Below are 22,215 nucleotides of genomic sequence, written 5' to 3'. Positions count from 1 at the left end.
ATTAAATTCTGCAGCACAGAAAGAGAGATTATTTCCATGAAGTTTGACAGATAACAGATCAACATTTGGAGGTTTCAAATGTGAATACAAGAGTAAAGAACAGGCTGAAAATAGACCATTTTTTTTAATAGCTGTGACATAAGTATCATCAAACCAATCTATATTTTAAGCTCTTAAAATTTGCATTAAATTCTTGTAATACATGCCAGTTGATTTTAATAAAATGATTGCAAATGAAGTAAAATTTCAATGATTAATTACTAAGCATTATTTTCTTGCTTTATAAATACATATTTAAATATGCGAGCACTTCGGAAAAACATGGCAAGTTAAACGAAATGTATTTTATGTACCAAATGGACACACCAAGCTTGGAGTAGTTGAATAAAGAAACTGAAGAATCACAGAACAGCGCAGCTACATGTAAGTTTGGTCTTTGTGAAAAAATAATAGACATGTTTTTAGCTGGAAAAAAAAAGATGAAGCAAAAATTGCTGTGTCATTTCGCAAATTGCTTACCGCAGCAAAAGAAGGCAAAAACAAACCCACTAGATTCTGAGCTTCAGTACAAACTAACACGGGATAATTCATTTCTGTCAAAAAATTACAATTATGTATCTGACAATCTGCAACAACCAGCGGTTATTCACTTAGTCTAATATTCACTGCACTGGGGGGAAGGGGGGGGGGAAGAAAAATAAAGTTAATAAGTCTGATCAATATTTTTTTTTATAAATACAAATGTATGCTATTTCACTCTGGCTTTTCATAGGCCTTTCAAAATCCACACGTCTTCCTTTCCCCATGATCAACTGAGAAATGCCACCAATAACAACGTGCTAGCTGTACGTACTCTCGCAACAACGCTCTCGACACAAAACGCTCTCCCGTCGCGACGAGATCCCGGCATCACGCCTTGGCCTTCTTCCTGCGGGGCAGCTTGACCGGGCGGAGGTAGGGGTTGTCGATCGCGTCCCCCTCGCCCCCCCTCCCCCCTTCCTCCTCCTCCTCCTTGCCCTCCCCGTCCCCCTCGCCGTCCCCCTCCAGCTCGCGGGCCTTCCTGGCGCGCTGCGGCGTCGAGGTGAACTCCTCCTCCGGGTCGAACACCTGGTCCTGCGGCAGGAGCGCCTTCAGGTACGGCGGGAACTGGGGCTTGCAAGCGATCACTGGAACAGCAGACGTGTTGCCAAGGGGCGTAGCCAGGGGAAAGGGGTTTTAGGGGTTTTAACACCCCCCCCCCCCCCCACTCCTTAGCACCAAATCTTTAAATTAATTTCTTATTCACCACCCAAACAAAATTCATATTAAAATTTAAAAAAAATTTTTTTTTACCTTTACAATATTTAAATTTAAGTACCGAAAACTGCTAAAATAGCACTATTTTACCTTAAAATCCAAATTTTCCCCGGGGGAGGACCCCCCCGACAACCCGCTTCAATACGGGGTAGCCATGCTTCTTAACACAAATCCTGGCTACGCCACTGCATGTTGCTACTTCACTACTTCACCCCATCCACCCCACTTCCTCATCTGGACAGCAGAACTACTTTGGTTAGGTATAATGAAGTTCGAAGCTAATTCCTTACTGACACCTTGTGTACATCTTCGTCAAACAATACTTACTTTAACATGGCATTTTTGCTGTTCTTACTAGCGAGTTCCTTTCAAGCTATTATGCTGCTACGGTCTGTACGAACCGCTATAACCAGAGTGACTTCAAATTTAGAGCAGAACGCCCCCACTTCAAAGACAAATACCGTTATTTACCTGAATATATGTAATGCTATTATTTTTATCGAAACTAAGGAATTATAATTGCAAAACTTGTATCTTGCCGATGGGAACAGTCTAGTGGTAAAACTACAGGCTCTGCCTCTTAGATGTGCCACTTATACCACTGAAGGACAGCTGTTAATTACTGCCTTCTGAACATTCACTTATTAACAGGTTCTGCCAGTAATTTACATCACTTATGCCACTTTAGTCCAGGGCTTCCTGGACCTCAGCACAGACGTGACAGATGAGAGATGCAGGATGAAGGAGAGGGTGCAGATGGAGTGTCACTGGGTTCCTTCTGCTTTTCTTCCACTGTGGCTGCTCCTCTTTCACCCTTTCAGCCGACCACCCACCTTATATCACCACATTATTTTCTTCCTAAACAGCCACTGTTTTTAAACTATAGTCATAAAACACAATTTTCTTGGTGTTTCGAAAGATATCATGTAAATCAATCTACTAATGGAAATGGCACTAGACAGGGTCTAGTAAATATGGAATAAATTAAATAATGTTGTAGTGATAAGTACTCAAAATGTGATTTCGAATCCATAAAATCTTTTTCATAAATTCATAATAAAAAATTTTGGGGTTGCATTATATTCAGTCACGCCACACGAGTATCAGTACGCAATGACTAGAGGTAAACGTAGAGAGCACTGCTCCTGAAATTAAACACTTTTCACCATTTTAAGATTTAAAAACTAAATTTTACAGCACAGTTAACAACATCCATCATTGTAGTTTTGATTTAATTTACACTGTGTATGACGTTTTCTTGCATCTTTCCATCTTAATCCAGACTTATTACCAAATGCTATACACTAACTTTTGACCACATATGATATTAAATGCTATCAATGTTGCAATGATTTGAAATGCAAAGTGCTGCAAAACATATTTGGTTTGGTTTTTGCTGTAGTTCTGAACACTGGTGAAGCACATGTGTCGAACAAGGAGTAGCTATGCGAAAAAAACCTTTAATACAGAAATTGTAAAGTTGTAGGATCCTGCCCTCCCCAGATTTTTATGAGTATTGTTTTAGAGGAATAAGTATTGTGTTTTCACATTCAGAGGAATCAGCTGGTTATCTAGTTCAAGGTCGCAGTGACCTGGTTTTGTATTTATATTTTATTGTTGGGAATATCCTCATACTTAATATTGATATTTAACTATATAATTTATAAAAGCCTGTTAATTGTTGTTTTACTGGTTTTTCACTTTGTAGGTTAGGTTAATATTTCTGTAAGTGTGAATTGCAATATTTTATTTTACTTAAATATTATTTTTATTTCTATAATTTTACATGTGTGTTGGTGACGTTTCTAGAACGTAAGACAGTGGAATCTGTGAGAGTGAGAGAAAGAAAGGGAAGACAGGGGCAGGATGCCGAGGCACTGAAATGATAAGACTATACTTTATCGCATTCTGTGTTAGAGAGAGACAGAGACATTCGACAGGACCTTTGGAGAGCTCTCTATTCACTAATATTGGCTGAAGGACAAATGAATCTAAAAACTAATTGTAATAGTGAAAACTTAATACCTAATAGATAGGTGCCCTTACAATACTTATTTATTAAAACACTTAATGAAACATATAATTATGGCGCCATCCGCTAGTCTAGTTTGATCCATGTACAACATTATTTTTTGGTTTTATCCTGCAATAGAGCCACCAGTCTTTCACGTGACAATATTCCTGTGGTTTCTGTTTGTTATTACTGAAGTTAAAAACCTTCAGATGTAAAGTAAAAAAGAATCACGAGAGAAGAAAAAAAGACATTGATTGAGCTGTGACTTCCACCCCTACGGCTGGCCGGCCACTGCTGGCAACCCATAGCAGTATCTTAAAATGTGTCGCATTCCCCACATCCGCTGCAGCGGTTGGACAGTAAACAGCGTTCAAAATGGTATACGTGATGCAGTTTGTAGGCACAGCATGTAGTTTTTTTTTCAAATATGCTGTGAACAGCACTCAAAAATGGCACAAGTGATGCAGTTCGTAGCCAAGCAGTTTTTCAACTAAGCTATTTTCAACTTGCTATACTACAAAATAATTCCAGACGGCTTAAAAAAAAATCACAGGTTTATCACGGTTTTTCCGGCAATAAAAGTTTCCAGGCTAATTCAAGGTTTCCCAAATTTCCTGTTCAGGTGGCCACCCTGTCATACCACTTTGGATATTCATCATTTACCTCTACAAATCACTAAATATAACCAACAGTCCAACATGCAAATTTTCACAAAACCAATTTTTTTTATTTTACATAAGGGTATCCCATTTCTTTTTCCTTTGAAAAAAAAAAAAAGAAATTTGAAGTTTTAATATAAACAAATTAATTAAGAGCAGTTTATCCAAAGGTAATTAAAATTATCCAGAAGTGTTTAAAAGAAATAGTGCATATAATTCAAACGAGGAATGCTTATACAAAAGTAATAAATGTGTGTGGCATTCACGAACAGAGTACAAAACTCTTAGTCTCATAAAAAAAAAAACATTTTGATCCAATGTATGTTGCTCATAGTCAAAATTACGTTTGTAACTAATCAAAATGACATTGCAATGACAATCTGTAATCACACATTGGTCGCTACTGACGACTGTAGCAAGCAGTGCTGCGCTGAACGAATGCGCACTCACGGGGAAACATGTTGTTGTCCTCGGTCAGAAAGAGGCTGTGCGTGTCTCCGGTCTTGGCCATGAACCGTGTCAGCGCTCGCTCTACGTCCCTCTTCTGACTGGCCGCTTTCTCCCTGATGGCCTCGTACTCCGTCACCGGTTGCTTGTGCGTCTGGAAACCCAGCAAGTACACCCGTGAAACATTTCAGATAAAAGTAGAGTTCAAAACACTTGGCACAAAATTTTGACATGTCTGAAGTGAAATCTCTAGGGCCCAGTCACAAGTGAATTGCCCAACGCACTTAGTTTACATGATAATTAGAGACCCGTGAAATTCGCGGGTTCATTTCGTGTTATGCTAAAATTCAAATAATTATACTTTGGTGTTGCTTCTGTCATTGGTTCACTGTTAATCTGGAGGACTGAGGGCCAATTAGAAACCCTCACTCCTAGAAGTCGAGACGACTCACAAGTCAGCAGCCAATGAACAGTTGGTATTTGCCCGAGTGTGCAGAGGATATTGGAGTCTATCCTGGAGGTCATTGAACCCGCGAATTTCACAGGTCTCTAATGATAATGCATGAGAAGACAGCGCAGTAGATTGCTTCAGTTTTAGGCAAATATATATAAATTTAAATGTGTACTGACATAGTTTCAATACAATCCTTAAAAATTAAACCAAGAGACTATATTTTTTGACCAAAATGACAAAATAAGCGCCATTTTAAATCAGCGAGAACAGCGGTGTAGCTGTCACTCTATATGGAAAAATGCTGAACTCATGTATATGAATAAATTTTAAGAGCTGTAATTTAGTTCTGCCTTTATTTAAATTATTATTTGGGGTTAATACAGATCAATTTACACGTAAAAACTCAAAAAAAAAAAAAAAACACCATCCCATAACATAACAACCACGTAATGAAATGGAAAATCATTTCAGAGGCTGATATTTTCTTCACATGTTACTAAAGGGAAGCTTTTCTGAGACATCAAACCATGAAAAATACTACTTGCAAAATCATTTAAAAAATTAAATTTTATTAAGTTTTAAATAAATGAATTCCAATGGTATCATTTTATTACGAAAATTAGCCAACAAAGTAATTAAGCAACTTAGTTAGCAACATTAATTTAAAAACAAATTATTTAATATCATAATACATCGTTTCAACTGTGCCTGATCAATAAATACCAGTTATTCAAAGAATAACAGGTAACTGTTTAGGTAAATGTAGGTTTTAGAGGCTGTAGCTACATCTGCATGATAACTCCTTAAGTAGGTTAAGCCTAATTTTCTTCAGCTCATTGTTGCGCAATATTGGTTAGATGCCCAAAACATTGGCTGAAGTGCAGTGTTTGCATTGTAGCAACAACTTTAAAAGACTTTTTTTTTAAAAATGAAAATGGCTGTTTTAACGACAGATTGTAATTCATACTTGCTAACCATCATCAGATGTTAACAAATTTTTGGGCAGAACAGTACAGCGATGGTGAGGTAAAAGTAGTGACTTCAACTACAGCATCGCATGCCGTCTCCTGACAATTCCTCACTAGGTTGTGCTGTTAACCATTGAGGTTTAGTATAATGGAACATCCAAAATTACTATGGGCTCAAAAAATCACTTCGGGAACAGAGTTCTTTGTTTTACAGTGAGTCATTTAAGGGGTTGGGCTTGACCCTGTGAACTCCACAACATGAGCAGGGCCACGAGAAAACATTCTGAAGCCATCGACATGGTATTACGTTGTACTTTACGAGGCACGACAGTACTTAATTGGCTCCCACCAACAGAACGTGAAGTGAAGAAATGGACGATTGCACGTCACTCCCTCGCGGCTCCCAGGCACTCGGACATATGCCACGCAGTCCACGCTTCCCACCATCACTCATCAGTAGGGACACCTGTATTTCGCGATTTCATTCCATGTCAAGGTATTTCACAAAACACTGTAGCTTTTTCTAAGAGTCATGGCAAATTGTGAGGGTGCAGCAGTACGGTGACCACATTCTCATCGGCCCCGTCAAGAGCGGGACGACACCTCTCCCCGACCTCAGCCAATAACCACAGGAGAAAAGCTACAGTATTTTGTGAAATACCTCGACACGAAATACAGGTGTCCCTACTCGCCAGCAGTCGCACAGAGGCCAGGCGTCAGTACGCACCGGGGTGCGTATGTAGGCGTGCGGGTCCGGGAACGGCGGCAGGTGGTTCGGTATGTGGGGCGGGTGGGGGTGCTTCACCCCCGCCTGGAGGATGCTCGGCTGCTTGGGCTGGGTGGACGGCGCCGGGGTGGGGAGAGGTATCCTGTTGGAGCGGTACGCGAACACCTCCAGGCCGTCCAACGGGACGCCCATGTTGACCAGCGCCATCGCGACGTCGCCGACCACGGGCTCGGTCCGGCAGGCCAGCTCGCAGAACGCCCTGGTGCTGTTCCCCATCTCTGTCAGCACTGGGACAAACACGGGTACAAGCTGTGCAAAAAAGAAACTTCTTTGGTACTGGTTCCGTATCAAATATATCCAATTGATCCTGATGGCATGATTGTGTACATATTGATCCTGCGGTATTTGATGCTTGCTGTTTTAATTTAGCAAGATCCTGGACATAATATGAACTTGTGATACAACAATGAATTTGATCGTAAGTTATATATTAAAGAAAAATTTTCACAAAACCTGACAATTTTTTTTTGTATTATGATATTCAATTTTCTATTTGGTCAGGATCTTTTGACGTACTAAATTAAAAAACCAAGCATAATGAGTATCAATATATAAACAATCTTGCTGTCATTATCAAGGGATAAACTTGGATATGTGACACAGTACTTTTACCCCAAGGAAAATTTTGATTCATGATACGGAATAATTACTGTTCCCTGACCGAAACCCCCACATTCCCACGTATGCCACGTAAGAATGTAGTGGTGGTAAAACCTGTTCTACGACACAGAAACTGAGACGTAAACGGATCGTTGTTCAGTTCTGACCGTATTTTTCTCATTCTACAATACATGGAAAACTTGGCAAATCAGAAAGGGCGAGCGTGATGTCACAGAAAACAACCAGTATCAAATCAACTACTTGTTACATGGCTGTGTATAATAGTCTAACTGGTAACGTAGTTAGTCAATGCGTTATTGTTTATTTTTTTGCAGTGATGCGGTAAAGTAGCGAACATAAGATGTCAATTTTGAGTTGAGAGGAATGGAGTTTAAGGAAGTATTAATTTTGATGTTGTTTTTGAGCTCTTGCAATCACATTTTGAGCTCAGGATTCAACGGATCAAAAAGGAAACAAAAAAAATGCTGATGGAGATGATGGGTGCAGCCAATCCTGCCGCTTCGACAGCAGCAAGGTGCATACGCGTACCTTTTTCACAAATTGAAACTTACCAATAACGAGCAATCCTTTAAATTTACAAGAATGATGGTGGCTCAGTTTAAAAATCTTCTATGATTAGTTGAACCATTTATGAATAAGCATCCGAACTCCTCTTCCAACAATACTGCGTTTGGCAGCAACATTAATTTGAATATATGTAATGATTCTTAATTTTTATGTAGTTTATTCTTGAAAGAACGTATTTGAAAGATTACTTTTTAGTTAGTACAAAATGTGAGTAAAATGATCTAATTCATATAATTAGATCATAAATACAATTAATTTACTGAGTTATGGCTTGTGGTATCCACGACAGCATGTACAGACAATGTAATCAAATAAAATGTTTAAAAAAATCTGTTCTACGACACCGCGATAGATCACGTAACAAGACGTTTCTCATTGAAGAGTTTCTACAATAGCACGCACACGAAGACGGATTAGTCATACGGATTAGCTCGGCAATGCAGAGTTATTCCGTTTACGTTGCTCTGTGCGACCAATAAAAGCCAAGTACTTGGCTGCAGTGGTAGCCATGTTTGTTTATGTTCTAAATATGTTAAAAATAGTTTCTATTACAAGAACATCTAGTGTTCTATTACTACTTTCTCATTTAATTTTATTATTTATGTAAATTCTGTCCATCTTATGGTTTAAAAGAATAATATATTTTTAAATTAAATTAATATTTTGTAACCTTGAAATGCAACCTCATTGGATGCCATTCGTTAAGTTTCTGTGCATTGTAGAAGCAGCAGACGCGATAGTGAAATATTTCAGGATATCGCGTCTCCGTTTACGTGATCCGTCTTCGTTTCCGTGCCATTGTAGAACGGGCCTAAGGAGGCATCAGCAAGAAATTATCATTAGGGATGCAAACGATACATCGATGTTTTGAAGAGCGATACATCGCCGATGCATCGACGAAAAAGTCCAAAACATCGACATCGTTCATCATTAAAATTACCCTAGTTTTTTTATAATATTTTGGCTATCATTTCATGAATATTTATTGAATATATATAAAAAACATTACGATACATTTAGTTTTTAAGATACAATTTTTTAACTATCTATACTTACTATAAAAACCTACATTTTTAAGTAGGTATCAAAAATGTTGTAAATACTTACTGAACTATTTGGTTGATTTCAGCATCAATTTTTTTCCAGTACTTTAAGATGTGTAAAATCATTTGGAAAAAATAAATAGGTACCGTTAAAAAAATTTGTTTACACAAGAATTTTCTTTTAAATTTTGAAAAATATAAGCAAAAAAGCAGCGAGACTTTATGGACAATTTCATAGCTTGTTGTACATACAAGCTATTAATTGGTACCGATACGGTCTCGCTAGCTCTATCGAGAAAATTAATGTTACATATTTGAAACCTGCACATACACTTCATGCTTTTTCCCTAATCTTTTTTCCAATTAAAAATAAATTGTGTAAAAAATAGTTATTTTTTAAATGAATATAGACTTATTCAAATACTGTAAAAAAAAATAAGGATACCAACCAAAATGGTTTAGCGTTTACAACATTTATTTATACTTAAAAATTTAAGTTTTATAAGTATCGAAAATTTAAAAAAAAAGTTTTGTTGAAAACTAAATGTCGTATCGCAATGGTTTTTGGATAGATAGATCTCTCATGATCTGTACTATTTACAATATATTCACGAAATGATAACTAAAAACCTAAAAGACAAGGGTAATTTTATTTTAAATAAGCCTGTGTCTTAAGGCTGCAGGCTGCCCGGGCAAACATACAGTCAGTGGCGTAGCCAGGATTTGTGTATTTGGGGTGTTAAGAATAATGCCCCCCCACCCCCCTGTATTAAAGTGGTGGGTCCGGGGGTCCTCCCCCGGGAAAATTTGGATTTTAAGGTGTAAAATAGTGCTATTTCAGCATTTTTCGGTACTTAAATTTAAATATTGTAATGGTAACATTTTTTATTAATTTTTAATATGAAATTTGTTTGAGTGATGAATAAGAAATTTAATTAAAGATTTGACGCTAAGGGGGGGGGGGGGGGGGGGAAATTGAACCCCTGACCCCCCCCCCCCCCCCCCCCCCCGCCTGGATAATCTCCTGCATACGGTGCACAGAGCTTCAGGAAAAACGTGATTTGAAAACTACGTAAGATATCCGAGTGGGGTATGTTTACGAAAAGCATTTAAGTACTTTAGGTACTTTTGAATGCGGATTAAGTTTTTAAACCGTGTTTTTGGTAGAGTTAAAATGGCTAAAAGGCGTGTTTTTGGAGTAATTTTTAGGCATAAAACAACCAATACAGAATCTTGAAACCACTTAAGGGCAGTGCAGTACACCTTTATCTTTATTTCTCCGCTATATAATGTTACGGTCACCGCTCAACTTTCACAGCTATCTTGTGGATATTGTGGTCAGGAACCTGTAGTAGGTATGGTTTTTCGCTACATACTATAATTTAAATCATTTTGGCGTGGTTTTCCTGATATTTAAAAACATCGGTTAAAACATCGATGTATCGGTTGTCAGAACGATGTTTTTTTTACATCGATGCTTTTTCTTTTGAACATCGATGTTCGTGATATCGATGTTTTTAAGAGCGATGTTGCATCCCTAATTATCATCACTCCGGAGGGGAGTTTGCAACTAACATACTACTTAAAAAATCTTGGCATTTTACAAATTATAATATGTAGAATAAAATTTATAGTGGTATATTACTTACTGCTTTGAAACATTTCCACTAATGTTTCCAATGCAGGTTTCTCTACAGAATCAAAGCCTACTTCTGCAAGCAAAGCTGCTATGGAAAGTGTCAATGCCCTTCGCCTTGTATTTACAGCAACACATTCCATCTTTCAACGGCAGATATTGCATAATATTTTACAATAAATCGCAATAAAACTATTAAATTTAAAAAAATATATAAACAAAAAATTTAACCAAACCCATTACAACCATAACAAAGTCATTCACGGATTATATAAACAATAGGCGAAGTAACTCAAACGTTAATATGAGAACCTTGCCGAGCTCATTTGTTTCCGAACTTACCCGAAGTTTGCGCTATCATACTGCCAATATTCAAACTCAAATTAACACAAATGATTATGTTATCAGGTTGGTAGTACAGGTTGTTTATACATGTTTTATACATGGATCTGCCATGTTTTTTTTTTTCCCGTAACTACTTAGTTTCACGCAGTTCACGTAAAAAACGTATAGGAAGCTTTACTTATCGCTGTTTCCATCATTAACTGTGATCGCTAAATTCTTCCTAAGGTGTTTTTAAAAATAGTTTATGGGTATAATACAGAGTGTCCAGCGACCTGGAAAACCTGGGAAACCTGAAAAAGTCAGGGAATTTTGGTGGTCAGGGAAAAGTCAGGGAAAATTGTGAAAGTTCTGGAAATGACCAAAACCACTAACCACTCGCTTATCATTAAGGTTTTTCTCAAAGTTTTACAGAATACACTCTTTAGTTTTACTATTTGACAAATCAAATCATATTTAAACTAATGTTTTCCTCTACGTATTTGGACTTGCGACATAAAAGCGTGCTGCTTTCATGAAGTCTAAATACCTACCGTATGTATGACATGCATACCGTATTTTGATGATAATACCGCACCCAACGTTAGGAAGGGGGCAGATAATACCATAGTTTGTAAACTTGTAAGCTACTGTTCGTAGTTAGTCTGCCTAATATATTGCTACTGTACCATATTTTGGGTTACAACATACCGATTTTTTTTCCTAGCCTAAGTTAATTCTAAGTGTGTAGGAGAGGGTCCAGGTTAGGGGAGGACCTAAGTGTGTCTCAGGCCGAAGCCTATACACTCTACCATGCGGGTTTTTAACCATGCAGGACAAGGGCGCATGCATCGTGTGCTTATTGGGGTTTACTGGCCAGCCATGGCTGCGATTGGCGCCATGACTGACGCCCCATTGGTCGCCTAGCTTAAAAGCTAGCTAATGTGACCCAGGTAAAACCTGCATAGACACAGGGAAAACCCTGGGCCGGTTCATGCGGGGATTACAACATACCATACTTTTGGCGGTTCTCAAGTGTACCCGAAGGTTAGCGAAGCTGGCCGAACCGACCACCGGCGCCATTACTGCAGTTTCCTCCGTTTGTTTACACGTTTCGTCAGTTCTCTCAGATTGCCAAACATAATTTTCTTTGAAAGATACAAATATTATTTTGGAAATTTTTGTACTCTAATCATAGCCAAAATACTTACGAATTTTAGTGCTGTGATCTTAGGAAGTTATAAAATGTAGCATATTTCTTTACACTGTAGTGATGTGCATACAAACTTACGCTTTGTTTATTGCGAATCTTTCGCGGTCTTTCTGCTAGATTTTACTGGAGCTGCGACTAGGCCTCTACAATTTCAGTGAATAATGTCTAAATTCAAGAAAACATCGTTCAATCCTACTTGGTTACTTGACCCAGCATTTAGTTGGTGCGCGGAAGTGCCGGGCGATAAATTTAATTTTTTTTTTTTGTAAATTATGCAAGACTGTCGTTTCCCTCAGTAATATGAACTAGCTCTTTCAAGCCACATGAAAGGCCAAAAACACCAACGTGCAAATAATGCAGTGAATTCTTCCAAGTCAGTTGGTATTTTTTTCAAATTGGTTACTGCGCTGTGTCTAAAGTTATGTACCACAAGCAAATTCGATGGGCAAGCCTCTAATGAACAATTTCATTCGTCAGATAACGTCAAACCATCTCAAAGCTCATAATAGTGATTTGCCTAGCAGATCCCAGTCTGTGAGTTCTCGAGGTGTTGAACAATATTTCAGGAAAGACAGTGTTACAAAATCAAAAATGTTGTGGTGTTTGAATGCCATTATGCAGCATTCTTCTCTTAGGTCTGCTGCCAATAGTGTATCTTTATTCAAAATAATGTTTCCAGATAGTGAAATAGCTGCAGGAATGCAATTACAGGAAACCAAATTAGCATACACAATTGTGTCAGGCCTTGCTCCTTACTTTCAAAAGGAAATGTTAAATAATGTTGTTGACTGTCATCATATTGTTGTTGCTTTTGATGAAAGTTTAAAAAAAGTTGCTCAAATGCAACAAATGGATATTTACGTCAGATTCTGGGACAAGGAAAAGGAAGCTGTTGCTACACGATATTACAACTCTGCATTTCTGGGTCACACAACTGCAAATTATTTGTTACTTTCATTTAAGAAATCTCTGAAAGATATTAATCTGAAAATCTGAATTTTTCTGGAAAAATTTTCATTTTTGTCTGGAAAACCTGGAAAAGTCAGGGAATTTTTCTATCCTGGTTTGCTGGACACCCTGTAATACTAATTTATTTTTGAAAATCTTAAAAATGTCCAAGTTTAACTTGCACAAAATGTAAGATTCTAAATTTAATAAATTGGTAATATATCCATGCTGACTATAAAAACTTGAAATTTGAAATATGCATGATATAATTGTTAATTTTAAAAAAGATAGGTACCCTAGTTACTGGAATAGCTTTCTTAGGTACAACCCCAAATTAAGTTAAATACATGGTAATAGAGAAAAAAATTGTTTTTGGAAAATTATTCATTAACATACCATACACTTCAAGTCAAGTCTAATTAAAATTTAAATTCTTAGAGAAATAAGCACACCTATCTACTATTTGTAGCTGAATCTTCAAGGACCAATAAATACTAGAAACTTACCACAAAACCATTCATATGTAGATATATAATTTAAGGGTAAGTAGCCTACATCACAAATGAAATGTCCAAAACATTCCATGAGCTAACCGATTTACACTTCATTTGGTGGAATCATATTCACTCGAAGTCCCTCTATCTCTACCGACTGTGAGCGTTAACACAGTGTTTTTTATATCCTTCGTAGCAATTCTTAATTTTTGTGTCAGATTAAGGTTTGTGTTTTTTTGCTCTTATTTAGGTCTAGCCAAACGATAAGGGACATTGAAAACATTAGTAAGAAAGGGTTTGAAATGTTTAACCACCCAGCTGAAGTGTGTTTTAAATTAAATGCTTATATATTCACCAATGTCACAATATTTGTTAAAAACAAAAACGTTGTACAATTTAGGTTCCATTTTAATTAGGTAATATATTTAAGTACCTATAGACATTCTAATGAACATGCAAATCTCTTGTTATGTACTCTGTGGTTTCAAAGATTTGAAATAGTTTGTTTATATTTTTTTGGAGGGACTAAATTTTTCGTGTTTTTGTTCTTAAGTTTGGTCTGTAGAGAGACTATTTAAAACAAACTTAACTGAAAAACATACAAGTAGAATGAAGGTAGGGACATATATAACCAATGTCTTTCCTTGCATTTGGTTTAGGAATATTCACTGAAGATTATGTCTGTTATTCGGCTTCCTCTCAGGAAGGTGGCCGTCGACTTGATGTGGAAGATGGGGGTAAAATTATAATGCCTTCATCTGCTTTAGCAAAATTGTCGCAGCTGGACATACACTACCCCATGTTGTTCAAGTTAAGTAACATTATCTCTAACCATTCCACACACAGTGGCGTGCTAGAGTTCGTCGCAAACGAGGGACATGTCTACCTGCCCAAGTGGATCATGAGGAACAACTTGCAGTTGGACGAAGGAGACCCTATCCGAGTGCTTCTGGTCACGCTGCCGATCGCCACCTTCGCCCGCTTCCAGCCCTTGTCCGTAGACTTCCTCGACATAAGCAATCCCAAGGCGGTGCTCGAGAGCCACCTACGACGTCATGCTTGCCTCACCATGGACGACGTGTTGACCATCCACTACAACCAGAAGCTGTACGACCTCCGTGTGCTGGAGACGCAGCCAGGAACTGCAGTCAGCATCATAGAATGCGACATGAATGTCGACTTCGCGCCGCCCGTCGGTTACAAAGAGAGAGTTCCCGAGCAACAGCTTGCGCCGGACCAGGGAAGTCAACAGTGTCTGACAGCCTTCGTGCCTTTTCTGACTCCAGGCTTTAGAATCGATGGGAAAAAAAGCAAACTCTCATTGCAAAATTCGCTCTCAAGTCAAGAATCGACTAAATTTTGCAAAGTAGTTCCAAATTATGGTTTTAAGATCGGGTCTCTGCGGTTTGTAAGGGGTACTAGCAGCAAAAACATTAAAGGCGATGTTAAAAAATCATTCCAACCTTTCTCAGGACAAGGACGTTCACTTCAACAACTTTCATTGGCCGGCACATCAGAGGAAGATCTCCATGACCCTAGGTAATGGTTGGACGAAATTATAAAATCTTCTTCTTACAATATATCACACATTTCTGAAACATAGTGATACTAACTGCAATTCTCTTCAATTTTAGAATTATGTAAATGAAACACTTCTCAGATGTACAAGGACAGTTCTGCTCATATTTTTATCTTTTGCCTCCATTATATAACTAAGGTAGGCTTATTTAGTCTCATTAACAGGTTTTTTAAAATTAAAATTTATCTTATTATTCATCTCTGTTTTTTTAATAGGTAGGTTCTCATAAGTTTGCTGATATTTTCTAAATGCACATAAACAATTTTAAAAGCCTTAAGGCTTAAAAAACCAATCAACCATACGACGAATTAAAAACGCATGTTTTTAAAAATAGATGTTTCTCATGTACACAGATAACATAAGCTTATAAGCGGTTTATTAATTAATTTATAAAATATTCATCTTGGCATTCAAATTTCTTAAAATAAAAAAAAATCTTAATAAAACATATATATTTATTCTTGTTCAACTGCCGAGCAGCACTCTATGGAAGTGTCTGTTGTTAACTAAATTGTTTTAGGACATTAGCTACCCGAAGTCTTTTTAAAAATGCTATACTGTTAGTTAAAGACACTGTCTTAACAGATTTTTAAAAACAGATATTTTATGTCGCACATTTCATGGATACCCATCATCTCTAATATTACCAATAAAAGAGTGGCAAAATAAATAGTTTTACTTTGAGCAGAAAATAGGCCCTGAACCAAAAAATTAAAGATTGAAATGACGATATTGGAAATTAATATGGAATTAGGTACTCGACAATATTGAGAGTAAAATAAACCGGTATGAAAATAAATAATTTCGATCGGTTCTGAGTATTACAAATCCAATGGAGAATTTACCACTCCAATAATATTGGCATATTCATGCCGGAACACAAGACGAGATATTTTTTACCTACGACGGAATGGATGTGAATGTGTTTAGGGTGAGAGGTTGTTTGTGTGTGCAATAAACAAATGTTCCTATTTATCTCCAAAACGGTTTGACCGATTTAGATACGGTTTTCTTTAAAAGGTTTTTGATTCATCGGCGATGGTTCTTAAATAGGTGTTATGGTGTTAACTCGTGAGAGAGCGCTGTAATGAAAATTTTTTCTTCTTCTGTATATGAACTGCTGAGGGTTTGATGTTAGAGCGGAAGAACATCGTCGGAAACTATGTGGCGGCACGTAGCTAGAAAACAATGTTTGAAATCTTCTTCTTTTTCTTCTTCATAAAAGCAAATCAAATAAGAATCAAATAAAAACAATAAAAATTATACTTAAATTAAAATGGAATAAAAAATAATAACCAACTAATATATGACTTCGCATACTAATATGTAGTACCTATATTTGATATTATAGCTGTGTCTACTTCTACGAGAAACAAATATGTACATAAAGGTAGGAAGCACTAAGAAAAGTCATAATTAGTTGTTTATATGACAGACTTCGTGACAAATCAATTCTTTTTTAATGATTTTAATTTTTATCTTTCGTTACTTACTTCCTCTTAGTCGGAGGTTAAAAATATATATATATATATATATATATATATATATTTAATCCTTTTTGATTCCAACGTTTACATTCTTTGTGGATTTAATTTTTTTAATGGAAATAAACATGGCACGAGAAACATCTACGAGAAACATAAAAGAAGAATCCGTATTTAAATACCTTTTTTCTACAGAGCACATTTTAACAATTTTTTTGTGTTTTCGTTCTTTTTTGTTTTTTGTTATATGAGGTATGAATATGGAATTATTGTAGGTGTATGTACTGTTTTATATTTTTTTTCAATAAAAATACGTTCTATGTTAAATATTAGAAAACAGTTAAAAAATATATAATCTTCCAAAGAACCAGTAAAATTTCTTTCTTATATATGTATAAGTATTTGTAATGCATACAATAATATATAAGTATGTCCAAGCTCTATCTATACAGCTGAACAGATTTTCAAGAAAATAAAAATAATTTAATTTGTTCCGGCATTTTTTTGAGGTATTTAATATTATGACATTTTTTTAAAAAAAATATGTTAGGGATGAACTACTTAAATAATACTAAGATTTTGTCCTTCACTATAAAAAGAAACTGCTCAATTACAATACGTGAATTTCTCTCGCGAATTTCTGGTAACTGTTGCTCAAATAAACAACGCAGTCAATTAATGGTAAATGTTTAAACTAAATAGGTACACTACAAAACGTCAGGTCACCTTGAGGTCTTACTGATTATAAAAAAAAACAGCGTTATATTGCCAATTTTGTGTATTATATATAACAAATACAATATTTTGCTATTAAGTTTTTATTTTTATTATTATTTTTTTATTTTTAGACGCACCGGTCATGTATAAAATGAATTAGAAAATTCGGTTGAGATTGTAATCTTTTTACCCTTCTACAAACTACTCCAACTCATGAAAGTAATTTCAAACAACACAACCCGAAATTCATATCGACAACTACAGTAAATATTGACCCATGGTTGGTTCGCTGGCGATGGAAATTACCAGCAAGGCAAGCATTTTATATGATTATATATGTGTTTTTAAAAATGTATATCTAATCAGAATCCTGGTGTTTTCTCGGCGGTGGCTGTCGCGTAGTGGCGGAAAAAGGGGGAGGGAGTAACGCTCTAGTCCGTTGGTTTGTGTGTGTGTGTGTGTGTGTGAGGAGGTGGGGGGGGGGGGGGGGGGGGCAAACGAGAAATATTCCCGGGGCCCAGGCATTTGTGTGAGGCCGGTTAAGATTCGCAACATTGTTTACGCATAAGTTTACGCTAACAGAACAGAAATTCTAAATAAAGAATTAGTTGGAGACATTAAAAAGTACCTACGCGATACACACAGATTACATTTACAGCTATGGTCATGGAAACATGTAGAGTTTTTTTTAATTTAAGTTTGTGAAATGTTTGAGAAAATGCATATCAAGAAATTTGTGGATAGGGGCCGCGATAAAATTATTGTCCACTGCTTCATTTGCATCTCATAACTAGAGACCCGGAAATTAACTTGATTCATTTGGTGTCAGGCTAAAATTCACAATACTATGTCTACTATGCCTACATATTCTTTCCTATCGGCTGGTGTGTTTCTGCAGAAACTATCCCTCTTTGGAGTGGTTCCATGTGATTCGGCCACTTTACTGCTGATTGGCTGTTGACTGGCCATAATCATAGAGGGGAGTGTCCAAATAATTCATGTTTTCCAGTTACGGTGACAATGTTTGCAGTCTCCCTTGCGACCAAAATAATCCGAGAAATTTCCTGGTCTGTACTCATCACCTTCCATCGTATCTAACGATCCCGAAGATGAGACTTTAACCATTGTAATGAAATTGTACTGAATTTTGTTAATAGACAATTTAATTAGTGTATTTTTTTTATAACACTAGTTATATTCTTTTGATTCTAAATTACAGCATTACTCTATGCTTGTTATCTTTAAAAGATTTGTGCAATGTGAGAGCATGACTTGATGTAAGTTTTTGGACATACGCCATTGCTAAGAACTTTTTCTGTTGAAGAAAAACTAATAAATAAAATAAATAAATAAAAATACCCAAAAAAGACAAAAACACACAAAATCAAGCAAACAATTGCTGTTGTCAACAAGGATATGAACATCACAAAATATTCCGAAACAGGAATATGGTCAACAAAAAAAAAAAGTACTAAGAGAACGAAAAAAAAAACCACAAATGATGACAATACAAAAATATTGAACCCAAAATAATTCAGCACAACAGTTGAAACGAGACAAAAACACGACGAGTACACCAGCTTCGTCTAACAACTCTGAAAGACTAAAGATTATTTTTTAAAGATATTGTACTGACGAGATATTTCTTCAAATCTATGTATGGTAATGATATAGCGTTGCTACAGGTAAATGTATGTTTTAGTTTGTAATAGAGTAATATTGTGAAATATTTAGTTGTATCCAAAATTCTATTTATTTTCTTTTATTTCTGTTAAAGTTTGGGTAATTAATAATTTACAGTTAATTTTGATTAATTTCGTATACTTCTTAACTATTCCAGATAAGCTTAGCATTTTTCCTCAGTAGTCTTGAGATATTTTAATAGATTCTTTGTGCTATTAAAAGGAGCTAGTTTGATAAAGGTAAAATCATGGTCAATATGTAGTTGGGCGATATGTGTTAAAAAAAATATTTTTTTTATCCAAAAATACTTTTATTCTATGATCTTTAACTTCCTCTTTTCATTAAACCCGGCTGAGATAAGAAATTCCAAATACTTTAGGAGATATCGAATTTTTTAATTTTCAACTCACTATCTGTGCATTCATGCGACGTTCAACACTGTTTCTTGTTTACGATTATGAATTTTTTTTTTATTGGAGAATGTTGTCACGTGATAGTTGCGTGATAAGGAATTGTACCCGCCTCTAACTTAGGTGAGTTTTTAACGTTTCAAATGTTAATGTTTTATTTGTTATTTTGATATTGTTGCGCGAGTAATAAGTAAAAAAAAAAAGTTACGTGAGTTCCCACTGTTCATCCTTTGTCTCGGTTTGTTAGGTCAGGTCAGTTACATTATAAATACTTTAAAACTAAACAACCGTTAAAATTAACTCATATTATTTTTAATGTCCGCTTAGTTTGAAAGTATTTATAATGTAACTGACCTGACCTAATCGACCATTTTAATTAATTAGGCGTTAACGAACACACGGCCTAATAAAAAATCTCGACGGTCGAATGATTGCACAGGTCTTGTATTGCAAAATAAGAACGGCGATATCTCCTAAAGTACTTTTAATTTCTTATCGCCACCGGGTTTTATGAAAAGAGGAAGTTAAAAAGCATAGAATAAAAGTATTTTCGGAATTTAAATTTTTTTTTTTTTTTTTAGCAAATATCGCCCTACTATATATTTACCAAAATCATTTTTTTGACAGGCGAATTACTGTTTTGCAAATATAATTTATTTTCTTTTGGATTTTTATATTATTTAAGTATCTATCAGTAATCAGGTTTGGAAACAATTAATTAGTTGTAATTTAGTTAAAATTTATGGATTTTTATTTAAATATTTTCCTTTAATGGATGAATTTTAGAATACCATTGAGTTAGTAATAAAATTTGTTATCAATGACTTGATCTGAAAAAAAAAAGTGTTTCAATATTGTATTACTTAATTTGAAGTGATTATTTTGCCAGAACAGTAATTTCTTATCAGTAATATCGTAACTTAACGGGTATTTTATTTATTGATACTTACACTTACATAAAAATACATCAGATGTATTAAAGTGTAGGAAAAAAACAACTTGGATAATTTAAACCAGTATTTTAAACTTCAGTGATCACCACACTGTGGGACACTAAATACAGAATTTAATTACACCATCAATTGAAATTATTAAATAATTAATTAGTTCTGTATCCGCCCCTTGGTTCAACAGCTAGATGTCACTGCTATGTATTTTTGATGTGTAACATCTTAGCTCTCGGCATACGGCATTTGGTGGGAGTATTCTCGTGAATGCGACAGAAGTCAAAGAACGGAAATGTGTAATATCCACAGTGCTGCCATCTGTGGCAGACGTATCGAACCAAAGTTCACAAAGACGAAAGGAAACTTTACAGTATCGACAGTTTTATGAATTTTTCACAAGCTGGAAAGTATTGTAATAAAATTCCTTGTCAACAATCAGGTCCAAACCCGGGGTTCAGTATTTTTTTTTCAAGTCTTTTTTTTTTTTCGTTTTTATCGGATCCGCTTCATTATATGGTTTTAAAAATTTGGTCTGCAGATCGAATGATTCTATAGTCGACGCAGCTGCTCTGACAGCGAATTCTAGCGGCGGTTGCAGGGACTACGTGCGATTCGCTTCGAGAAATGCGGTTGTAAACACAGTTTGCGTGTGTTTTTTTATCACGCTCGGGATCATTTCAAAGAGGTCACGTGTTAAGCATCGCTGGTGAGCAGGGGCGCAACAACTAAATTTCCAAAGGGGGGGGGGGGGCAATATACCTATTTTATAAAGAATCATCGATCCCCCCCTATTGAAGCGAGGGGTCCGGGGGTCCTCCCCCGGAAAAATTTGTATTTCAAGGTGGAAAATGGTGCTATTTAAGCAGTTTTATTATCTAAAAATTGATTACACAGCACTTTGCCCCCACTTCAAGGTTTCAGAGGGGGGGGGGAAATACTCTTGCCCCCCCCCCCTTGTTGTTGCGCCCCTGCTGGTGAGTACGTAAAAGACTCGCTTACACACATATATACATATATTTTTTCCAGTTAGGTCGTAATCTCCCGCAGGCGTGACCTGCGACCGGTAAGTAGCGTGACGTAAATGTATTTATTCGGCACCCACACACGAGAAACAGGCGATACACGGTCGTTGTGCAAACAAGGCGCTCGCTGAGGTCGACGTGTAACGTGCGGCATGCCAACGGATATCAACGCGGTCCCGTGGTAACGGCGCGGAACGAACCCGACGGCGGGAAAGGAGTGCTGGCAGCGCCCGGACGTAACGACATCGCATATATCCCATCTCGTCGAAAGTGGATTCGCTTATGGTGAGATATCACTTCAAGTGGTTGTCAGGGGGGGGGGGGGGGGGGTGTTTTTGTGTCGGTGAGGCGGGATGATAGGTGCGACGCTCGCTGGTATTTCTAGCGCGGTGTCGCCTCTAAAAGCGCAAGGCTCTGAACTGCCGCGCAGTCTTAGCGTCGTTAAGGGCTCCGCCTAACCGGGCACACATACGGTGCGAAGAGCTTCAGGAAAAACAACACGATTTGAAAACTACTCAAGATATCCTAGTGGTGTCTTCTTACGAAAAGCATTTAAGAGTTCGCTAAGGGCCGAAAAGTGCTTTTGATTTTGGATTAAGTTTTTAAACGGTATTTTTAGAATAGTTAAAATGGCTAAAACTCATGTTTTCAGAGTAATCTTTAGGCGTAAAACAACCAGTACAGATTCTTGAAAGCACTTAAGGGACTTGCATTACACCTTTATCTTCATTTCTTCGCCATATAATGTTACAGTCACCTCTCAAATTTCATAGTTATCCTGTGACGACGAGAAGACTGCGTGCCAGTTCAGAGCCTTGCGCTTAGAGGCTATACCGAGCTAGAAATACCAGAGAGCATCGAGCTTATCATCCCGGCTCACTAACACACATACACCCCTGACGAGG

At 36.7% G+C, this 22,215-nt stretch overlaps 2 protein-coding genes across 2 annotated transcripts; one reads left to right on the top strand and one right to left on the bottom strand.

Annotated features, from left to right (window-relative positions):
* Nucleotides 1-707: 707 nt before the first annotated feature.
* Nucleotides 708-10,786, bottom strand: LOC134538342 (transcription initiation factor TFIID subunit 8). The gene is made up of 4 exons (XM_063379578.1): nucleotides 10,506-10,786; nucleotides 6,566-6,852; nucleotides 4,420-4,570; nucleotides 708-1,166 (listed from the first exon to the last, which is right to left on the bottom strand). The coding sequence occupies exons 1-4, from the start codon at nucleotides 10,633-10,635 to the stop codon at nucleotides 910-912; spliced, it is 825 nt and encodes a 274-aa protein (XP_063235648.1). The 5' UTR covers nucleotides 10,636-10,786; the 3' UTR covers nucleotides 708-909.
* A 3,166-nt stretch (nucleotides 10,787-13,952) lies between these two features.
* LOC134538035 (ubiquitin recognition factor in ER-associated degradation protein 1-like) lies at nucleotides 13,953-15,711 on the top strand. Its single transcript, XM_063379009.1, has one exon. The coding sequence runs from the start codon at nucleotides 14,103-14,105 to the stop codon at nucleotides 15,009-15,011; it is 909 nt and encodes a 302-aa protein (XP_063235079.1). The 5' UTR covers nucleotides 13,953-14,102; the 3' UTR covers nucleotides 15,012-15,711.
* The last annotated feature ends 6,504 nt before the right edge of the window (nucleotides 15,712-22,215 follow it).

The sequence above is a fragment of the Bacillus rossius genome, chromosome 13, assembly GCF_032445375.1.
Source record: "Bacillus rossius redtenbacheri isolate Brsri chromosome 13, Brsri_v3, whole genome shotgun sequence".
Classification (NCBI taxonomy): Eukaryota; Metazoa; Arthropoda; class Insecta; order Phasmatodea; family Bacillidae; genus Bacillus; species Bacillus rossius.
This window is presented reverse-complemented; position numbering and strand designations above follow the sequence as displayed.